This window comes from Salvia hispanica, chromosome 6, assembly GCF_023119035.1.
Source record: "Salvia hispanica cultivar TCC Black 2014 chromosome 6, UniMelb_Shisp_WGS_1.0, whole genome shotgun sequence".
Taxonomy (NCBI): Eukaryota; Viridiplantae; Streptophyta; class Magnoliopsida; order Lamiales; family Lamiaceae; genus Salvia; species Salvia hispanica.
In genome coordinates this window covers 8,700,131-8,723,372 of record NC_062970.1, presented here as the reverse complement: position 1 = coordinate 8,723,372, position 23,242 = coordinate 8,700,131, and the positions used below count along the sequence as shown (strand labels likewise).

Here is a 23,242-nt window from a genome sequence, read left to right as displayed (position 1 = left end):
GGTGAAAAAATTTAATTAGATTTGGTTTTTCTCTGATTTCATTTTGTGCTAAACCGTTCTCATTTGTTTGTCATCTGCCATCTATTGCCATTGACGTCCGCTACCTTGCCTCTACTTTCCCATGTCAGTGTTAAATTTTTTTGTAAGTTTTATGTCTCACATATGTGACGTGTGATAGAATCCTAAATAGAATTGGATTTTGATATAATACATTAACTTGGTATAAGACACATTTTACCCTAATTAATTAGCTATCAATTAACTATTAATATATAATTGGAATGTGATGTTTCCCTAAATTATCATAATTAACTTAGCCATAATATATTCTCTAAATTAGTCATAAAGATTGACTACGTATATGTTCCTATACAAGTAAGGAAAAAGAGAATATATAATTATAAGTATATATGTGCGTCCTTGATTGTAGTCATTAAGTGGAAGGAATATTTCATTCCTTTGATTATTAAGGAAAGAAAATAGATGCATATATATTTATGGCTTAATTGGTTTTGATATATTATTGACTAAGAAATCAAATTATTGTGATCAATTATTTCATTTGATTTTGGTATTACTTGGTCAAAAAGAAACGTCCTAATTGAATAGCCACTTTGATGGAAAGGGCTTTAATGTTTTATAATTAGGGTTTGTCCTCTCTCTGTCTATAAATACAAGTGTGGTGATCCCATCAAATCACACACATTACAGAGAACACATAAACGAGGGAAAGAGAGAGAAACAAATCCTAGGAGTTGGAGCTGCGCTACTACGCTAAAGAAAGTCCGAGGAAGTTCTCTCCGTCTTCCCCAATCGCTTCCGCTATAGATCATAAAGGTAAGTTTTCGATCCATTATGTTTATGGTTTACGTGAAATACATGTTGTTCAAAGATCTTGCTTTATTTATATTCAATTATGTAATCTTGAATATATGATGATAAATAATTTCCAACATGTGGTATCAGAGCATGGTTGAGAACTCATGTATTTTCGTATTATGAAAAGTCATATTTTTGAATTTATTTTTGATGAATCATTGATGAATTGAAAATCATGTATGTGTATCTAGTTCTCGTTTTTTTTGGTTTACGGTATTGGCCTTTCGTCAAGAAATTTTATGAATTGTGAAATCAAATTAGTATATCCAATCTCTGTATTACGTATTTAATGAATGCACATATATGCACACTTATCAAACTGAATTCTATTTATTTACTGATCGGCTGTTACGTTGTTGTGAAAAATTGTTTCTCATGCTTGTTGATAGTGGATGAAAGATTTGGTAATTTTGTTTAATTGATTTTATTCTCATTTATATGTTTGTGAATTGTATGGGTTAATTGCTTTATCAATTACAGGTTGCTTATTTTGTATGATTATATGTTAAAAATATATATATGGTGAATTCAAGTGTGTTTGCATATAACATATTTACTACCGTGTTCTTCTGCTTAAGGAATGATGAATTTACTGTGTATATACTATATGTAAATTGAGTTTGTATATCTATATTGGTGAATTGAGATTTCAATTCAATATTTCATGATTATGAATCTACCGAGGCGGTAGAATGAATGATTACATAATTCAATTCTTGTTTTGATATATACTTTGATTATATTATGTTTATTTTTTATCACCAAAGTGAGGTAAAATAATAAGAGTTTATAATCAAATTAAATGAAAATCTTCTTAAACAGCTAATCACTATACTTTCTTGATTATATTATGTTTATTTTGCAACCACCAAAGTGAGGCAAAATAAGAAACATCAATCGAATCACTGTTCGCGACCCAGAATTCTATTTTATCATCAATCCAACCCCCATTCACGTTTTTTCTTTTTCTTATCAATGAATAGATCTCTTTACTTGTATGACTTAGATGTCTCGTATTTCTCAAAAAAGTGATTCGATTAATGGGATTTGGTATGATATCGATGAGATTGATACTCAAATATTTCTTCTTAGAACGTAGTGATTTGACCCCATAAGCGGGACCAAGCATGTTGGAGTTTATAATCAAGTTGATATGAAAATCTATTTATGCAATTAATCATCATGCTTGTTTTTTTTTTTTTTTTATAAAGAAAATGGGGAACCATGCTAATCTTCTCTGCATCGTTCCAATTTTATCGGATGTCCCCGAAGGGACAATCATCATGCTTGTTGTGGCTATGCATTATCTAAATAGTTTGTTTGTCATAAAAGGTCTAGATTCCCAAAGGAAATAGTCTTTGCGACATAATAAACACTAATGGAGTTAATAATTTAAATTGGTGTAGATTACCCAAAGGTAACACCAATTTATTATTACTCAATTATTGAACTAAGATATCGATATTAAAAGCATGATTTTTATTATTTGTATGAAGACTACCCAAAGGAGTTTTCCTAATTGCCTCATGATATGGGTTTTCAAATTAATGTTCGTGTTATTATTCGAAGCTTTTATATGTGAGCATTCATTTCTTAATTTCTCATATAATGTAAAAACATATATTTTTTTGCTACTAGTATGTTTACCTCAAACGTTCCCCAACTTAATGGAACTAAATTATTTGAATGGAAAGAGAAACTTAAGTTCACTTTTGAAGTAATGGACTTGGACCTAACACTGTTAAATGATAAGCCAATTATTTTATGATCAAAGTAGTTGGCTGATTACCCATAATGCTAGGGAAAAATCTAACAGGACTAAGTTTACAGTTCATTAGAATGTTCGTTGCAGATAAAGTCTCTCAACGACTGACATTGCAAAAGAATGTTTGCAGAATGTTGAGGATCGCTTCACAACTGCATATAAGTCTATTGCAGGAAAAACTTATGAAGGATCTCATGAGCATGCAATATAATAATTCTCGGACTATGTACGAGCATGTGATGGACATAAATAACATCTCTTCTAAGCTGAAATTAGGATTATAGGTGAATGAGGTTTCCTTGTCCAATTGACCCTAATTTCCTTACCTCCTCAATATGGATCATTCCAAATTGATTCACTATAAAAGATTAGTGGACTTTTAAAGAATTGGGAAACGTATTGGTCTAGGAGGAGCATAAGATTAAGAAGTGTGGAATGGGTGCATCTCATGCTCACATTGCAACCGAAGGAGCATCTAAAGGATAATGTTCATTCAAATTTATCATTCTTATGGCATAAAGGAACTGGATCATATTTCTAGTGAAAGAATTAAGAGGCTTATAAAGGATAATATTCATTCGAAATTAGACTTTACAAGCATTACCGTTTATGTGGATTGTATTAAATGTAAACAAACCAAACACAATACTAAAAAAATGCCACAAGAAGCAATGAGCTCCTTAAAATTATACATACAGATATTTGCGGACCTTTTGATGTCTTGACTTTTGGTGGAGAAAAATATTTTATTACCTTTATTGACGATTTTTTCGCATTATGGATTTATTTATTGCAAATCTCAGGCACAATTGAACATTTTATTACTGAGGTTGAAAGACAATTAAATCGAAAAGTGAAAATTATTCGATCTGATAGAGGTGGCGAATTTTATGATCGTACCACTAATAAGTCAGTTACTTGGAACTTTTGTCAAATACTTAGAAAAGCATGACATTTATGATTAATATACTATGCCAAGTACGCCTCAGCAGAAAGATGTTGCTGAGAGACGAAACTGAATTCTCATGGAAATGGTTAGAAGTATGTTAATTCTACCTTACCTACATCGTTGTGAATTTATGCTCTTAAAACCGCTATTTATGTATTAAACCGGGTTTCTAGTAAGGTTGTACCAAAGACTCTCTTATGAACTTTGGACAGGTAGAAAACCCAGTTTGCAGCACCTTCATGTTAGGGGTTTTCCATCGGAAACTAGAGAATAATCTTCGCAGGAAAAGAAATTGGATTTTAGACAGTTAGTGGTTACTTTGTGGGTTACCAGAAAAATCCAAAGGGTATAGGTTTTATTGTCCTAATGATAGCATGAGAATTGTGGAAACTGGAAATATATGATTCTTTGAAAATGGTGAGATCAGTGGGAGTTCTAAGACTCGTAATGCGGTCATTAATGAGATAAGGGTATAATATTCTTCCCTAATTTCCTCAAGAATTAAGTGTACTAAATATTGTTGAACATCCTAACAATATTTGAATGACCAACCACTTAATGATGATGCCAAAGTCATTGAACATGGGTGTGGAAGAAGCATCTACATAAGTGTCATTAAGGCGTTCTCAACGAGAACGAAGGCCGGCCATTTTTTATGACCTCATGGTATATCTCTAAGAATCTGAATGTGGCATAGAAACACATAACAGACCAGATTCATATTCACTAGCCATTAAGCGTAATAATTCTAATAAATGGATTGATGCCATGATAGAAGAGTTAAAGTCTATGGATTAAAGTCTGGGACCTTGTCGAATTACCCGATAAACAAAAGTGTATTGAGTGTAATTGGGTCTTCAAGACCAAATTCGACATAAATGGTTTAATCTAACGATTTAAAGCCAGACTTGTTGCCAAAGGTTATACTCAGAAAAGATAGCATTGATTGTAAACAGACTTTCTCTCAAGTATCAAAGAAGGGCTCACTTAGAATCATTTTGGCACTTGTAGCCCATTTTGACTTGGAACTACATTAAATGGATGTGAAAATTATTTTTCTAAATGATGATTTGGAAGAAGAAATCTACATGAAACAACTTGAAGACTTCATTAAGAAAGAAAATTTAGTCTGCAAACTTAAGACATCAATTTATGGACTGAAACATGCTTCTCGACAATGGTATTTTAAATACCATGACACTATTACTGCTTTTGGTTTTAAAGAGAACACCGTTGATCGGTGCATATACCTCAAGGTTAGTGGGAGCAAGTTCATATTTTTGATTTTGTATGTTGATGATATATTGCTTGCTAGTAGTGACATTGGATTACTACATGACACTAAAATTATCTCTCTAAAAATTTCATCATAAAAGATATGTGTGAGACATCCTACGTCATGGGGATAGAAATATCTCATGATCAATCATGTAGACTTTTGGATTGTCTCAGAAAAACTACATAGATCAAATTAAGAGAGATATAGGATGAGTGCATGTTCTCCAAATGTTGTTCCAATTCATAAAGGTGACAATTTCAGTTTTGAATCAATGTCCAAAAACTGAATTGGAACGTAAAGAGATGGAAAATATTCCTTATGCATCTATTGTGGGAAGTTTGATGTATGCTCAAGTCTGTACTAGACCAGACATCAACTTTGCAGTTGGAATGCTAGGCCGTTACCAAAGTAACCCTGGTGTTGAACATTGGAGAGCTGCAAAGATAATAATGAGATACTTAAAGGGAACAAAAGATTTTATGCTCATATTAAGGAAATCTGATCAACTAGAAATGATTGGATTTCCATTAAAGCTAAATTTATGGCTTGCTTTGAAACATTAATAATTGCAAAATTTTATTTCAGGCCTTGGTATTGTCTCCTTAATATCCAAGCCCTTGAAATGTATTGTGATAATAGTGCAATCGTATCTTTCTCTAAGAATGACAAGTATTCAAAGGAGCTAAACACATGGAATTAAAGTTTCTTGTCATGAAAGATGAAGTTCGGGAACAAATAATATCTATAGAATGTATAAGCACACAGCTTATAGTTGCTGACCCATTGACTAAGGCGTTACCGCCTAAGACATTTATGGAATAAGTTAACATAATGGGTCTTGGGTATGGAAACGTCTAATCTTTATGTTTCCATGTTGGTTCAGACACTTAAGTTATGGATATTTTGAATTCAATAAATGTAACGACCCGCCCATCTAGGGTATAATAAATGCGGCGAGTCGTCAACTAGGCGGACTTAAATGCATCAAAGATCATAGGCTAAGGTTCCATTTAAAAAGGGATTTATCCAAAGCATTAAATGAACAATTAACTAGAAGAAGAAATAATGCCTTAGCAATGAAATCCAACAAAGGCTATCACTAAATATGCTCAAGAATAGCAAAAGTTCCAAAGTAATCTCATCTGTTTTGTATCTAATATAATCCCACGAAATAAAAGAATTCATCCCAACCAAAAGATCACAAGTTTTCATAATATAGCGGAAGTGATCAAGAGAGAAGTGTAGCTATGTATGGAGACACAACGACACTTAGAGTTTCAACAGATCATCTTATTATTCCTTACTCAACACCGCCGCCCGCTCGCCACCGCTCAACTTGCACATAGGGAAAACACATGCAGGGCTGAGTATTTATAATCATACTCAGTGGACTCATTGCCGAAAACAGTTTTATCAACAGTAGTAATTATCATGCCATTCTCAAGTGTCCATCGGGGTTTTAACTTTAGAAAGACCCGAGGCACCAAAATATTTTCTTTATCAAATATCACGGTCGCGCAACCATTTTTCTCATCGACGTTTACCATATCCTCATTCTACATGACAAGGAATGCGGCCGCAATCCAGGTCACTAGACCGGCCGACCCGTACGCCAGCACTCGGTCTAACATTGGTGTACACTAACCCAAGTAGAGTTTGCGGCTCTACAAGGATCCGAATTTGATTAAATCAATAGTGGCATAGCCACGAGGGATAGGCACGACAAAACAAATCAAGACATGATAACACATATCTCATTCTCATCAATATTAGTTTAGGACAATGTCCTTATTTTAAAAGAAAGCCCACCTCGTCGGCTTAGCTTGATAGTATTCTCTTCTCCTCGTTTATCACGCTGAGAGCGCAAAGTATCACCTTTAAATTAGGCGTATCACAAATCAGTTTCAATCATTGATTTCAAATCATGCATGTCTCCCATATTTTCCTTTTTCCCATCGATTATTTTCAAACTCATCAATCAAAATCAAGGTATGATTAGCATGTCATTCTTATTCAATGAACAACTCCAAATTCACCATTAAATCGTGTCACGCATGAGTGTTCCACACACACAACACACGTATACGATCACCACACATGTGCACGCACACCGAGGCGTGCGCACACACACACACACACGGTCACATACACACACACATCCATGCATCCCAAAATTCATCAATTTATTTCCCCTTCACTCAATCTAAATGCATGTGGACTCAAGAACACCGATTAATCGGTAGAAGAAGAGGAGATCAAAAATTAAAGTACCTTTTTCCAAAAGAACAATCGGTAGAAACAAATTATAGTCTTGATTCTTCAATAAACTCTTGGATTTCAACTTGAATTCTTCTCAATTGATGAAGAAATCTTGGAGAAAAGATGAAGAAAACTTGGAGAGAGTGGGGAGAAGTGGGGAACGGTTTTCAAGAGTGGGGGGCGATTTTTTTTGTAGCTAGTGTTTTGATTTTCTCTCCTCTTATTTATAGAGGTTATGATATACTCCAATAATTAAATAAATCAAGATTTGGAGAAGATTTGGTGGAATAATGGCGTTGAAACCGTTGAGAATTAGGAGGATTTCGAAAATTTAGGCTATTTTAATTAGCCTATACTTAAATTCAAATATTTTATGGAGTAGAATAATATATCACGGAGCAAGAATAAATAATTAAATCCTCTCCCAACAAAAGGAAATAGGCGTGTATTTCAAATCTTCCAAGGGATTTGAATTTCAAATCCTAATTTAATTAGGATATGCAATATCTTCTTAGATTTGGCAAGATATGGTAAGATATTCTAGCATATTTATTTTATTCATGGAAGAGAATAAATAAGGGATCAAATAAATAAATAATCCATTCTCCCACAATACATGAGATTTTCGAAAATCTCATAGAAGATCAAAGGTGATTTCAACTTGAATTCTTCTCAATTGATGAAGAAATCTTGGAGAAAAGATGAAGAAAACTTGGAGAGAGTGGGGAGAAGTGGGGAACGGTTTTCAAGAGTGGGGGGCGATTTTTTTTGTAGCTAGTGTTTTGATTTTCTCTCCTCTTATTTATAGAGGTTATGATATACTCCAATAATTAAATAAATCAAGATTTGGAGAAGATTTGGTGGAATAATGGCGTTGAAACCGTTGAGAATTAGGAGGATTTCGAAAATTTAGGCTATTTTAATTAGCCTATACTTAAATTCAAATATTTTATGGAGTAGAATAATATATCACGGAGCAAGAATAAATAATTAAATCCTCTCCCAACAAAAGGAAATAGGCGTGTATTTCAAATCTTCCAAGGGATTTGAATTTCAAATCCTAATTTAATTAGGATATGCAATATCTTCTTAGATTTGGCAAGATATGGTAAGATATTCTAGCATATTTATTTTATTCATGGAAGAGAATAAATAAGGGATCAAATAAATAAATAATCCATTCTCCCACAATACATGAGATTTTCGAAAATCTCATAGAAGATCAAAGGTGGAGTTCGAAAATTCCATGTAGGAATTATAGAGTATTTGGACTTTGGATTTAATTTGGATAATTCTCCCAAACAAATAATTAAATCCAAGAAAAATAGGATTTCTTCTCCAAATAATAATAATGGCCGAAAATTCCACACATTTAAATAGTGCTCCTATTTAATCCTCACTCATCCCTTAGGAAAATAATCCACCACAATTATATTTCTCCGCATCAAATATTCACACCCAATCAATCATTTCTTCACTTTCTCTTCTTTTTCTCAACGCATTGACCTTTCAACGGCCACGTCATATTTTTTCCCATCTTTGACTATTCAATAGCCAAGTCAACATTTCAACAAGTTGACTATTCAACTCAATCTCAATTCTCATACGCAATTAGGTCTCAAAGACACTATGCAATTAATTACTCATCAAATAATCCACATATCATAGCATTTAAGGCATTTAATGCAAAAAATTTTATAACCCAAAAATTAGGGTTTGAAAAAGTGGGGCGTTACAATAAAATTGTTTCTACTTTTCCTGCATATACTTATTATTTGATATGCATATATACGTTTTTAGTATTAATGCAGGAGGTCTTGAAATAAGACAATTACGGATGCGGTGTCACTTATAGATTATATTAGAGTGGATATTGGTGATGTGGTACATGGAAGGAACTATGTCGACTGAATGATATACGCCCCCCATGACCCGCATTAGTAGTCTCTCTAATATAATACTTATGTTTGCCAATGATGAAAGTATTTATAAAGTTCAATATTGTAACACCCCATACCCGATCGTCCGCCAGCCGAGTAGGTGATGTCACAATTCCGGTACCATAAAGTATGAAAATTTAAAATTTTCATTTTCTTAACTCAAAACTAAATATTTAAATCAATCAATTCACATATTCACCTTCTTATCACAAACAATATCACCTCTTTTTGACCAATTCTAACCTTGTTATTCTTAAAGCTTTTTAATTTTATTTTTTTTACCCAAAATGATGCTACCGAGATTTGAGCTATATGGGGTGGCCAGTCCCATATAACTAATTTCTCGGTCACACAGGAATTCATATCCTGTACTTTGGCAACCTTTGAACTACATAATATGTCAAATCCCCGTTAGACAAACTTCTTTATCAATACAGTAGCAACAACATCAAGTCACTGATATCGAAAAAAATAACTCGACATCCTATGTGGCATGTGTCTAAACCAACTTTAATCCAACCAGAAGTCTAATTTATAAACTATATTAATCATAACATAATTACTTGTATTCATTTTCATTCTTTATAATTCATGTACTATTTCAAAACCTTCTCTCATGACATTTTAATCATATTTTTAATTACCACTATTTTCAATATCGAATTATTCGACAAGGGTCCTGATTCTCCGGTTTTCTCATCGAAAAAATCAATTTCCCACTAAGGTCATTTCTTTGGGGTGTTACAAATATTATGCGCGCCTTATGTTTATTATATCTATTTTGTTGTGGCTCTGTCACGTGTGACAAGTGACAGAATTGGATTTTGATATAATACATTAACTTGATATAAGACACATTTTACCCTAATTAATTAGCTATCAATTAGCTATTAATATATAATTGGAATGTGATGTTTCCCTAAATTATCATAATTAAATTAGCCATAATATTATCTCTAAATTAGTCATAAAGATTGACTACATATATGTTCCTATACAAGTAAGGAAAAAGAGAATATATAATTATAAGTATATATGTGCGTCCTTGATTGTAGTCATAAAGTGGAAGGAATATTTCATTCCTTTGATTATTAAGGAAGGAAAATAGATGCATATATATATTTATGGCTTAATTGGTTTTGATATATTATTGACTAAGAAATCAAATTATTGTGATCAATTATTTCATTTGATTTTGGTATTACTTGGTAAAAAGAAACGTCCTAATTAAATAGTCACTTTGATGGAAAGTGCTTTAATGTTTTATAATTAGGGTTTGTCCTCTCTCTGCTTATAAATACAAGTGTGGTGATCCCATCAAATCACACACATTACAGAGAACACATAAACGAGGGAAAGAGAGAGAAACAAATCCTAGGAGTTGAGCTGCACTACTAAGCCAAAGAAAGTCCGAGGAAGTTCTCTTCGTCTTCCCCAATCGCTTCCGCTATGGATCATAAAGGTAAGTTTTCGATCCCTTATGTTTATGGTTTACGTGAAATACATGTTGTTCAAAGATCTTGCTTTATTTATATTCAATTATGTAATCTTGAATATATGATGATAAATAATTTCCAACATTTTTAACTATATGCTCGATCCCATGAATTTTGTTTTTAGATAAAGAGCACGTGCTTTTGGAGTTTTTCATGCTTATAAGGTCTGAAGGAAATTCTGTAGCTCTTTTGTTTAACATATTTTATCTGAAGGAAATTCTGTATAGCTCTAATTAGTTCAACAAATTTTATCTTTTTAATTATCTGAAGATGAACTATTTATTAATAAAATTTTCCAACATGAGTCCAGGATAACAAATAATATTATTGTATTCGATCGTCCCAAAAAGTTAGTCTATTTTTACTATTCCATTTATAAGCTATTATTTCTAAGGGTGGGTCAGTACATATAGTAATATGTTTGTGTAGGGATTTTAAAGCACATTTTAGAAGGTTAACTATATTATCCTCGCCCATATAAATATTTGAGTTAATTATAGTTTAAAATGTGAGCTTTCAAATTAACTATGTTAAGTGAAAAAAAAAATTTAAATATATCAATGTGATAAAGAAATTATGATTGAAATAATTAATACACCAAATTAAAGGTAGTAGAATGTATTAATAATAATCTACTATTTCCGAAAATGGAAATGTGACAATGGAGGGAGTATAAACTTTGAGATTTTGTTTAATTTAGTGTGTTGAGTGAAGAAAAAAAATATATTTGAATATATTAATGTGATAAAGAAAAGGTAATTGAAGTAATTAATATAACAAAAAATAGTTGAATATATTAATGATAATTTACTATTTCCGAAAATGGAAATGTGACAATCGAGTGAAAATGTGACAATGTATAGTCTTAAATTTAATTTGTAATCTGTATACCATCAAATTTCACATGTTTTCGCTTTATATTTTTGTTTCTGTTTTGTATAGCTTGAAGTTTTTGTATAGCTAAGAAGATAAATACAATGAGAAAGATTTTCAATTATTTTCATAAATAAAAATGAGGTTGTTTATGTTCAAAATATAAAATAAAAAGTATTGTTGATACATTGTATGATCGTTTGGACATTAATAAGAGTGGCACTTTTAGAATATTTCAATCCCTAATGGTTTTAGTAATTTTGATATTAAGAATGAATTACCCTCGTTTAGTTGAATGGATAGGAAACATTAACGGCATCATTTTTGTGAAAATGACAAAATAATATTTTTTACTTATTTTTATCATTAAAAAATCAAAATTGAAAATATAAACTAAAAAATAATTAAAATCAAGGCTAAAAACTACAGTTAACCCCTAATATATCTACTAATAACTCTTTCACAAACAATGGAACATTAAATCCGTTGGAATCATATGCCCGGTCAAAGGACTTTGACCAAGAATAATTTCAACGAGACATTTAATTTTGTAAATTTAAACGATATGGCGTCGATCACGTTTTGAGTAGATGACCGTGGTGTATTCATTTTCTCAAAACCGAATCCCGGTGAGTGAGAAATAATTGATTAAAGCTGTGCAAAATTGCGAGCTATTTAAATGAGTTACGAGAGAAGTCATGAGATTAATTAAGTGAGTTAATTATCCCACATTAAAAGTAACAACCACTTTTGCGCACTCATTTTATAAAAATGATAATAAATAGTTAAAGTGGAGCTCTTACATTACCATTTCTCCAGTTTAACTATTTCTTATCATTTTTATAAAACGAGTGCGCAAAAGTGAACGGGACTCCTAATGGTGGACGGATGGAGTACTATTTAATAAGAAGGATTATTGCATGTAATAATTATAGTGGACTAAGATGGGCTATAGAACCCACACGCGCGCACACGTGCGCGCCGCCGTGGCGAGCCGTGAGCTTCGAGCCTGAGCCCATGCTCGTGTCCTTGGACTTGGATCTTGGCAATTGGTCTTTGGGCCTAATCGTGGGGTCGGTGCTTGGGTTCGACCCGAGGCTGGTCTAGTTCTTTTTAGACTACCACCGTTTCCACGTCAGCAAGCCAGGTGGAATGACACATCGTCAGTATGACGCGGTAAAGCCAACGTAGCTGACACGTGATGAAGTCCACATCGTGAAAGAACCTTGACGCACAGCGTGTCCCAATATGTCCGTCCAGGATCAGCCTCTCCAGCACTCGTAACGGCTTGTAACGCTCGACGGTTACAGCCTCGCAATGACGCCAGCCATCATGGTTGGTTGACCTCTGCAGTGGACTGAGCCTAAAAATAGGCTAGCCATTTCATGCATTCGAACACACGAATTCACAAGCATTCTGCATCATAAGTTCTCTCCCTCTCCTATATTGTCTTTCTATCGAAGCTCTGCCCTCTCCTTCATCCAGTTCGTCGGAGCTCTGCTGTTAGCGATGCTGCTTCATCAGAGACGTAGCCGTTTTTGTCTTGCGGAAAGAGGCCTCCTCGACTCGGCTTTTTCCTACTTTACGATTTACTGTTTCGAATCTGTCATTGTAATTTCGTTTATGTTTTTCTTTATATATTTCTTCTTTTGGTTTGTATTACACCCAGTTTTATCTCTCGTAATTCATAAACTAACAAAATCATGGTATTATAATGTTTCACAATTGTCCAATCTATGAAATTTTCGATGTTTACATGTATAATTTTAATGATTTAACACTTAGCGAATCTTATTAGGTTATGTATGTGACACGTACATGTATTTAATCATCTCTAGAGTGCCAAAATGGCGTCGTACGACAAACGACGACAAATGACACAATTGAAGGGCGATGTCAATTTGTATTCATAGAAGAATTTGAATTTCTCATTTTCATTGTTTCTGTTTCCTCTAACTTTACAATTCTCAAAAGCTCCCGATTCTCTCTCTAACCCTATTGTTTGTTGGAGAACATTCTATTTGATTTCTTTGCGTCTTGTTATTCAATAAGGCCATCTACTTATTATTTTATTAAGTATTAAAATATCATAGACTGTCACATTATAGTTACGCTTTATTCTTAATTTAAATGTCTGTTATAACTAACCATAATATACTTGCTAACTTGCATACTATTGTTCATTTCAAAACCATCAACCAAACACCTTGTTTTCCAGGGACAGAGGGTGGCAAAAATATATATAAAGAAGGGGCAAAATTAAGGATATTTAAAAAAAAAATTAAAATTAACTATAAAAATTAGTATACATGAATTTGTTTTAGGTAGGGCATTTGCCCCTTGTGGAGGCCATATAGATCCGTCCTTGTTGTTCCCTGAATATTCCCACACGAACATTTATGACAGTTACATTTGTAAAACTATTTTACTCCTAATATGTTGTGCGGATTGAGAGAAAATTATCTCATCTTAATTATACGAGAATCTATGCAAGTGCAACAATAAGTTTATTAATTTTTCATGTGCATTGAATATCTCTGGGTAAACAGTTGGACATGAGATAATATAATTAGGTTCATGAGCATTTTTCATGTGCATTGAATATCTGATCTGGATAAACATTTTTAATTTGTTATGGAGTTATTTAGATTTACGCTAAAAAATGTGAAGTTTTGGGTATGCTCGGAGGTGTACCATGGCACGTGCGTGACCGTAAACAGGATGCACGAGACTTGCACGTCTCCTACTTTACATGTAATAGATTTGCATTCATTCGCTATGTAAAATTTGTTATTATTATTATTATTATTATTATTATTATTATTATTATTATTTTTTTTTTGTTTCTTACTATGTCTACAGAAGCTCATTACACACTTCGATCTCTTATGATTTACAATAAAGGATCTTGTGTAAAACTTATATTTATAAAATTCTATTTCTTTTTAACAATTAATATATGAAAATTTTCTTACGTCATTTTCCTATATCTATATGTGAAGTTAACGTAACATGCAAAAATTTTCTTACGTCGTGCTCCGCCGCCATGGCATCCATCCTGCCCTTGACCTCCCTGAGTGTCTGGTTGATGACCCATCCATCTCCGAGACGCCAGTGAGATTATATTGATGTCGTTGATGGAAGCCTCGCTGGTGATGTAGCGGAACATGAACGCCTTGAGCTCAAGACAGTTCTACTTCTGGAAGCGGCAGAGTTGCTCCACTTCCTTCTTGATCCGCTGCCGCGAGAAGCTCTTCTGGCTCACCATTTTTCTGCTCTGGTCCTTGTTGGAGAGTTTGTGGAAGAGGGCGAGGATGAACTGCGCCCCAAACGACGACAACCACACCTCCGGCACGGTGTCGTAAGGGTTGTATATGATGGCGCAGGATTCAGCAGTGCAGAGGGTGCTCAGCTCACCTTTTTAATCAAACCCTTCTTTCACTTCTTGTAAGAACCTTTCTCTCAAAGTCATTGGTAATGTAGACAAGTGTTACTTTCTTTCTCGTCATTGTTTTCAGGTTAACAATGATTTCTTGTTGAGTTTAGGGCTATGTTTGTGTGTGTATATGTATAGCTGTGGAAGACTTGAGATTGAATTGAATCTGAATTTTCATTGACTCCATTAGGTATCATGGATTGTGTTTGTAAAATTGGAGATGTAGCTTTAGATTCCAAAATCCAATGTTTGGTACCAAACATAAAATTTGAAATTAGAATTGGAATTTCAATTCCATATTTTCCCAATTCCAAAATTCTGAATTCCGCATCAAAAGGAGATAATTGGAATTCCAAATAATTAGTATAAAATTGAGCACATTCACACAAAAACATACACTACACACACTCTACACACAATGCGCACACACACGTTGCACAAACTATACACACACAATGCACATACATTGCACACACATACATACACTACACACACTCTACACACACTACACATACATTTCGTACACACTATACACACACAATGCACATACACTACACACATGTACACACACTGCACACACACTTCATATTAATTCCTTCAAATTTAATTTCATAGAATTCTAATTCCAATTCTGTGTACCAAATGGGCTAATGGATCCTTAGCGTTGTCTTAGTTGTTCCAATTACTATTTTCTTAACAGTTTTTCTCGTGATGGTTATTTCCTAGTTATATTGTATCTCTATAGGCTATAGTCTTGATTTCTTGTGAAATTGCTGTCCGTATGAGGAAATAAGCATTTATTATGATTATATTGGCAAGATGCATTTATAAAATCTTGGGCCTTTATTTCATTTTCAGACAATTTGTACGTACAATTTTATAGTATACCCTTTTTATAAAGTGCTTTTGTCTTCACCAAGTGCCCCCCCTCCCCCCACTGTTTAAGACCTATTGAAAGTATGTTTTTTGCCTTGTCAATTTCGTATGTGGTTTGCATTTTTTTTGGCAGCCTTGTCGATTGTCGTATATAACTTATGCTTACTACTTTCGATAGTTTGATCCTTTTCTATACTTTAACAAAAAATAATGATAAAGTGGAACATCAATGTACATTTATATAGATACTAATTGATTAGTACTTATGAAGAGTATAAAATAAATACAGGTTGATGATACCTTAATTTCTTGTACGAAATCGAGAACACATCCTTTTTGAATATCAACTTTTTGAATTTTGCATTAAAAGATTATAACTTGCACCCATTATTTGAAAATTGGAAATATCAATTTTTCAAATTTTGTATTAAAATATTATTACTTACAATCACTATTTAAAAATTGGATCGGTAAGCTAAGTAAGCAAGTTAGCTAGCTTAAAAGCCCCCTCCCCCCAACACACACACACATAGGGGTGCGTTATAACGATAATTTTTCTTAAATTGCTATCTTGCTAACTCATCAACATAGTATATTGCTAGCTTGCTAACTTTAAAAATATTATTTATATTTTATAATTTAAAAAATATATTGAATATATTTTATTCATAATTATAGTTATATTTGAGAATCGACACAGTATTTTATGTAGTGTTGTTTTGTGTGTTAGTGAAGAGAGAGTAGAGATATATAATTATATTTATATTTTACGGTATATACCTTAATTTATAATATATATTGAATTTCGGTATGCAGTGGTATATAAAAACTCATACCGCTACCTTACCGAAATGTTTCGATATTTTCGGTAAGGTATCATACCGTACTAAAAATTCGATCTTTTCGGTATGATAAGGCTTGTATTTCGGTATTTTTCTCCAGCCCTAGCATTGATCACACCTCTCTCTATATATATATTTATATAGAGTCCGGTTTGTGTTAAAATGACAACATCTCTTTAAGTAACACCGTGACACCACACATCCAGCAATATTATAAACGCTACACAACAATCTATAGATTGCTGTATAGCGTGTTGGATATTTCTGGCCGAGATTTTTGCACTTGAGCTTTTTTTTTATTGCCACATGGTAGTTGATTATTCGTCCACATATACAAATGATTAGCTAGGAATGGTGGTATGGTGTTATTTTAAGAGGTGTTGTCATTTTAACGCACTCATATAGGGTCCGGTTAGGTTGTTAGCTATCTTAAATTGCTAACTGCTAACTATGTCAACAACCTATGTTATACTCTCTCTATATATCATTAGAAATGAAACGTTTTTTCTTTTTGGTTATCCCATTAAAAATGAAATGTTTCTTAAAATAAAAAAAAACAACATCTCTACTTTTTCATCTCTCTTACTTTATTATCTCTTTATTAACTCACAAAACAGAACTACAGAAAATCTCGTGCCGTAAAACAAATGTTTCATTTATAATGGGACGGGGGGAGTAGATGTCAACACGAAGACATTTGTAACACATACAAATGTCTTCGTGTTGACATCTATAACATAGTATGTTAACATACTTCGCAATTAGCAAAGTACTAACTCCGTCCCAACTAAGTTGAGTTGTGTTCCTTTGTGGGATGCCCAACTAAGTTGAGTCAAACAAAACATTTAATCACCCTTACTTTATTCTATCACATACTTTATTTTCTCCTTATCTTTCCTATTTTATTCACCTCTCCTACTTTTCAATATATTTTTTCTTAATATCGTGCCCAAAATTTGTTGGCTCAACTTAGTTGGGAAACATGAAGTAATAAGCAACTAATCACGTCCCTATATAATACTCCCTCTGTCGCATTGAAAATGAAACATTTTACTTTTTGGGTTGTCCTATTAAAAAAAGAAATGTTTCATAAAATGGAAATAAAATCGTCTCTAATTTTTCTTCTCTCTTACTTTATTCTCTCTTCTTTAACTTACAAAAAAAACACAATATAAAATCTCATGCCGAAAATCAAATATTTTATATTTAATGGGGCGAAGGAAAAGTATTATACATCTCCTTTAAAAAGCTAGTGCTCAGAAATATCAACATAACCAAATGAAACATAAATATACCATCTAGACAAGCAAAACAAATTGAAAAACCATTTTCAAAATTAGTACCCACAAATATTAACAAAATGAGATGGAACATAAATATATCATCTAGACAAGCAAAACACCATTTTAAAAACTAGTACTCACAAATATAAACAAAACGAAATGAAACATAAATATATCATCTAGACAAGCAAAACAAATTGAAAAATCATTTTAAAAACTAGTAATCACAAATATCAACAAAACGTATGTAACATAAACATATCACCTAAATAAGCAAAACAAATTGAAAACACCAATTTAAAACTAGTACTCACAAATATCAACGAAACGAAATGCAATATAAATATATCACCTAGACAAGCAAAACAAATTGAAAACCCATTTAAAAACTAGTACTCACAAATACCAACAAAATGAAATGCAACATAAATATATCACCTAGACAAGCAAAACATATTAAAAACAAGTATTTCAAAACTAGTACTCACAAATATCAACAAAATGAAATGCAACATTAATATATCACCTAGACAAGCAAAACATATTAGAAAACTATTTCAAAACTAGTAATCACAAGTATCAACAAAACGAAATGCAACATAAATATATCACCTAAATAAGCAAAACAAATTGAAAACACCATTTATAAAAGTTGTGGTCAATTAATTGAACATGAAGACTTACTTTCCCACTTGCAAGTACCCAACAGAAAAACAAAATAGAATGGGATGGAATAAATGCCATCGAGTTAGTTGAGATAAATCATGGCACTTTATTAGCTACGAATGAGTTTGAATTATTAGTTTTTGCCATTTTCCTTGTCTAACAAGATTTGGGCGGCAAAGACGAAGTCTGATTGCTGCATCCCACCATAGGTGGAGCATGCCGGTTCAGAAGCTCACGCGCCATTTCTTGGAGATCGCAGCCTCCTCCAACTCCAACGGCCGCCTGCGAGGCGGTGTTGGAAAACTGGCGCTGCGGCTCGATTTGTTGCCGCGGATAGAGGCTCCAAGAAGACTGAGGCGCCACCACTGTCGATAAGTCGTACGCCACCGGGATGGGAGAAAAATCCAGTATTGCCGGCGACACCGGAACCAGAAGCTGCTGTTGCTGCTGCAGCGGTGGCGGAGCTGGAAGATGCATAGCCGCGATGTGAGCTTGTAGGTAGGACAGTTCTTGCTGCAGATTCACCACCTATATATGTAACACACACAAGTTCAAAACTATGTCACATAACATTATTGTTTAATCATAAACCATATTGTTTCTTCTCCAAATAAGTTTGTCAATGCTGGAAAAATATTTTCAACACATAGGAAAAATAGGTAACAAACAAATAAGACCACTTCCCTTCTGCTAAAAGCAACTGGATAGAATAGAGAGATTCAAACATATGCAGATTACTTAGGTGGTGTTCGATTCAAGACAAGATAATAATGATAAACACTATGAGATAACACATAATGGGTTTCTTTAAAATTCTATTAATCCATACAATATAATCTTGGTATGGAGACAGACCGGTTCGAGCTTTCAAGAAAAAAAACAACTAAACAAGAGGTTAAATATGATCCTTAATCACAAATAATTATGAAAATCAAACAGTTCATAATACGAGATAATAGTTATATAAAAAATGAGATAAGTAATAATGGAGCTTGTCTAGGATTAAATTAATCATAGGAGTGAATATGAGAAGGATATACATGAAATATGGTTATGTGGAAAAGACCAAGATACATTATCACATTTCGAGCTTTTGAAAGAAAGGCAATCGAATAGATATGACCATTAATCAAAAGTAATTATGTCAATCGAACGATTCATTAGACAAGGTAATAGTGATATAAAATACTCTCATAGGGGTTAATGTGAGATAATTCAGCATGAAATACAATGTAATCTCCATTTTGCGGAGACAGACCAAGAAACAATGTCATAGGTCGAGCTTTTGATAAAAAGGCAACCAAACAAGGATACGACTAGATATGAACTCTAATCATAAGTAATCATAACAATCCCACGATTCATTAGACAAGATAATAGTACTCCCTTCGTCCTATAAAAGATGTCACACTTGTGGGATGACACGGAAATTTAAGAGCTTGTTTTGTTTTGTTTGATAAATATAATTTTTATATTAATATGAAAGAGTACTTTTTAAAAAAATGGAAATGACATCTTTAGTGGGACAAACTAAAAGAGAAATTGAGACATCTTTTATGAGACAGAGTTAGTAATATAAATATCAGATAAGTCCTAATAGGGTTTGTCTATAATTAAATCATAGAAGTGAATGTGAGATGGTTAAACATGAAATACAATGTAATCTTGATTCTTGATTTTGTGGAGACAGAACAAGATACATTGTCACGGGTCCAGGTTTTGAGAAAAAAAAAAAAAACAACCGGACAAGAGATAAGATTATAAATGACCTTTAATCACTAGTAATCATAATAATTGAGCAGCCCTTATAATACTATCTTTACGCATCTACTTCATACTCCCTCCGTCCACGAAAAATAGACCCATAGATAGACGACACATGTTTTAATGAGAAATTGGTAAAGTAAGGGAGAGCATGAGAAAAAATAGGTAGAGTGCGAGAGAGAAGAGAAAAAAATGGGTAAACTATGAGAGATAAACTTTCTATTTTTCGTGGGCATTCAAAAATGAAAAATGAGACTATTTTTCTTTAAAGGATGAGATATATGATGGTATAACCTTTAAAAATAGCCAAATTTTGGAAAACAACAAATAAACAAGACCATTTCTCTTCTGCTGAAAGCAACCGGATCGAGAGATTCAAACACATACACTCATATGATTGGTTGCTATGATTACTTGTGATTAAAGGTCATGTCTAATCTTATTTCTAGTTTGGTTGCCTTTTTATCAAAAAACTCAGCTCCATAATGTCATTATACATTGTATCTCATGATTGTCTATCTCTCATTTTACCCATATGACTAATTTAATCCTTGATAAACCCTGTTTTAATTTATCCCATATTTTTCTAGCTATTATCTTCTATAACGAACAATTCCATATTTTAATTTACACTTATCTTCATATATAATGCTACAACCTCTAAAAATGTACATACACAGAAAATAATAGCCAGCTTCCGGAAACAGCCCTAATTTGATGGGTACGATCCCAAATTAAGAGTGATGAAGATCGAACGTTAACAATTGGAGATGTTTATTAAGATGGAGTGTTGAAGTAATAAATCCATGCATTAGAAAACAAAGATGTGTGGATTGATATGGACATATGGTATACCCAAAACCGACCGACCAAAACCTTAATAACAGCAAAAAAAGAAGATAATTACTTTGCAAGAAAGGAATGCAGGCGTATGTTTACTAAATTTTATTTGGAGATGACTATGACTAAGACTATTACTGACTACATCATCATAAATCAGGTTTCTTGATTTCAGCGAATTAAACATGGTAACTGTTTCCCTCATTCAACACATCATGGTCCACAACACCTCATTCTTCCCCATTGCATTTGCTGTGTGTTAATTTCTAAATTAAAAATTACTATAATCTAGTTCAAGGAGCAAATGAATTAGTAGTATTTTTCGATTTTAGTCATGCATACTGATTTTGTCTAAATTAAAATAGGATATAAAAATGGAAGGTTTGTGAATGAGGGGAGTCAATAGTTGACCAAGTCAGATGAAATATTTTTACCTGTTGTTGAAGATTGAAGATGTGAGCGACGCAGCCGTGGATGGGATCCCGGAGGCGCGACTGAGCCTCGTAGCACACGGTGATGACGGTGTCGAGGCGCCTGCTCTCCGGAATGTGGAGGAGGAGCTTCGACACGTTGCTCGCCCCGAACACCTTGTGCACCGCCGCAAAGTGCGCCGCGCCCTGCTCCGAGTCGAAATACGGCGCGAATACGCACTCAGGTACGCACTTCCGCCGCAGGAACTTGCATGCCCCACACGGCCCCCCGCCCCCCGCCGCCGCCGCGCTGCCGCTCCCGGCCACGTTTCCACTACTCATCATACCTGTCAAAATTAAATCGACAATTAATTAATAGGGTTTTCATCTCTTTAGATTTAGGGTTTTTAAACACAAGAATGAAGCCACGCGATGAAGCAAACCCCCCATTAGCTGCTTGCGTGAAGCAAACATGCCTTTTTTATTTATCTCGTGAATTCGCCTTAATACAGTTCATTTGCATCTCTTTTATTCAACTAATAAATAAATCGATCTATCATCTAGATCTACACTACATACACTTATAAATCAAAATGCTACATCAAATTTCAGACATAACATTTTTAAAATCTGATTTGTGATGGATTGAATCGAGCAACCTAAAGGCTAAAAAACGGCGACTAATTAAAGTTTTGTATACCTTTTTTTGATGATGAAAAGGACCTTCTACACCTCTATGGCTCTATATCATCATTCCTTTCTTTATATACTGATACCACTCCCCTCTCTCTCTCTCATTACATTCTCATCTCCGAATTAATTTTTATTTTGTGAACAGTGATTATAGAATAGTTTAGCTTGTACGCTAGTGTGACTTAATTTCGATGTATAAAACTATTGGTGCCTCGTGTGAAATGATAAATCGAATGTGAGATACATAAGAACTCATTATTTACAGTATTAAAGACCACTGACCGGTATGTGCTCACTTGTGTCATAACCAAGATTCCTGCTTGAGGCGGCCTAATCATAAAGTAAATACAGTTGTAACTGAAAGACGAAGAAATAGACACTCGTTTTATGTCAATTATCTACAGTGCGAAAAATGTAGTATCGTTAATCATTACTCTCAATCTATTTTTATAATAAAATTATTTATTCTACAATAAATACTTCATCTCTCCGCCATTAATTATTATATTTGAGATAGACAAATATAAAAAATGTGAAGAAATATTAATGAAAAGTTATAGAAATGTGAGTTTCACTTTTATATACAACTATTAGTTTAATAATGAATAACTAATAATGAAATGAGACTTAAATAAGTGAATGAAATGTGATACATTCTTATTAAATACTATATTAAACATGTATGATGGATTTCAAAATGGTAAAATAAAATAATAAATGAAGGAGAGAGTATTAAAATAAAAAAATCAATGGAAACTTTACATGAACTGTATATTCTGATTATACCACGATTGATGCGGGCTAACAAGTTTTTATTCCATTTTCAAGTTCTGGCTTAACAAATCTATATAGCTAAAGATAGAAATTATTTATATAAAAGAATATATTTTTCAAATAATTCAACACTGCATAAAAATTGTAGACCCCGAAACGTCTAGAACTACTTTATTGTAAAAATAAAAAGGAAAAAATAACGCGTGACAGGTATGAAG

At 33.1% G+C, this 23,242-nt stretch overlaps 2 protein-coding genes and 1 pseudogene across 2 annotated transcripts in view; all 3 read right to left on the bottom strand.

Moving 5' to 3' along the window:
- The window catches only part of LOC125196813 (methionine aminopeptidase 1A-like), a 101,686-nt gene that overhangs the window by 11,799 nt on the left and 66,645 nt on the right, over nucleotides 1-23,242 (bottom strand). The gene's annotated exons all lie outside the window — the stretch shown is intronic.
- LOC125197570 lies at nucleotides 2,098-2,155 on the bottom strand (annotated as a pseudogene).
- Nucleotides 18,614-21,899, bottom strand: LOC125194638 (LOB domain-containing protein 18-like). The gene is made up of 2 exons (XM_048092885.1): nucleotides 21,582-21,899; nucleotides 18,614-19,071 (listed from the first exon to the last, which is right to left on the bottom strand). Exons 1-2 carry the CDS (start codon nucleotides 21,897-21,899, stop codon nucleotides 18,700-18,702), a joined length of 690 nt encoding a protein of 229 aa, XP_047948842.1. The 3' UTR covers nucleotides 18,614-18,699.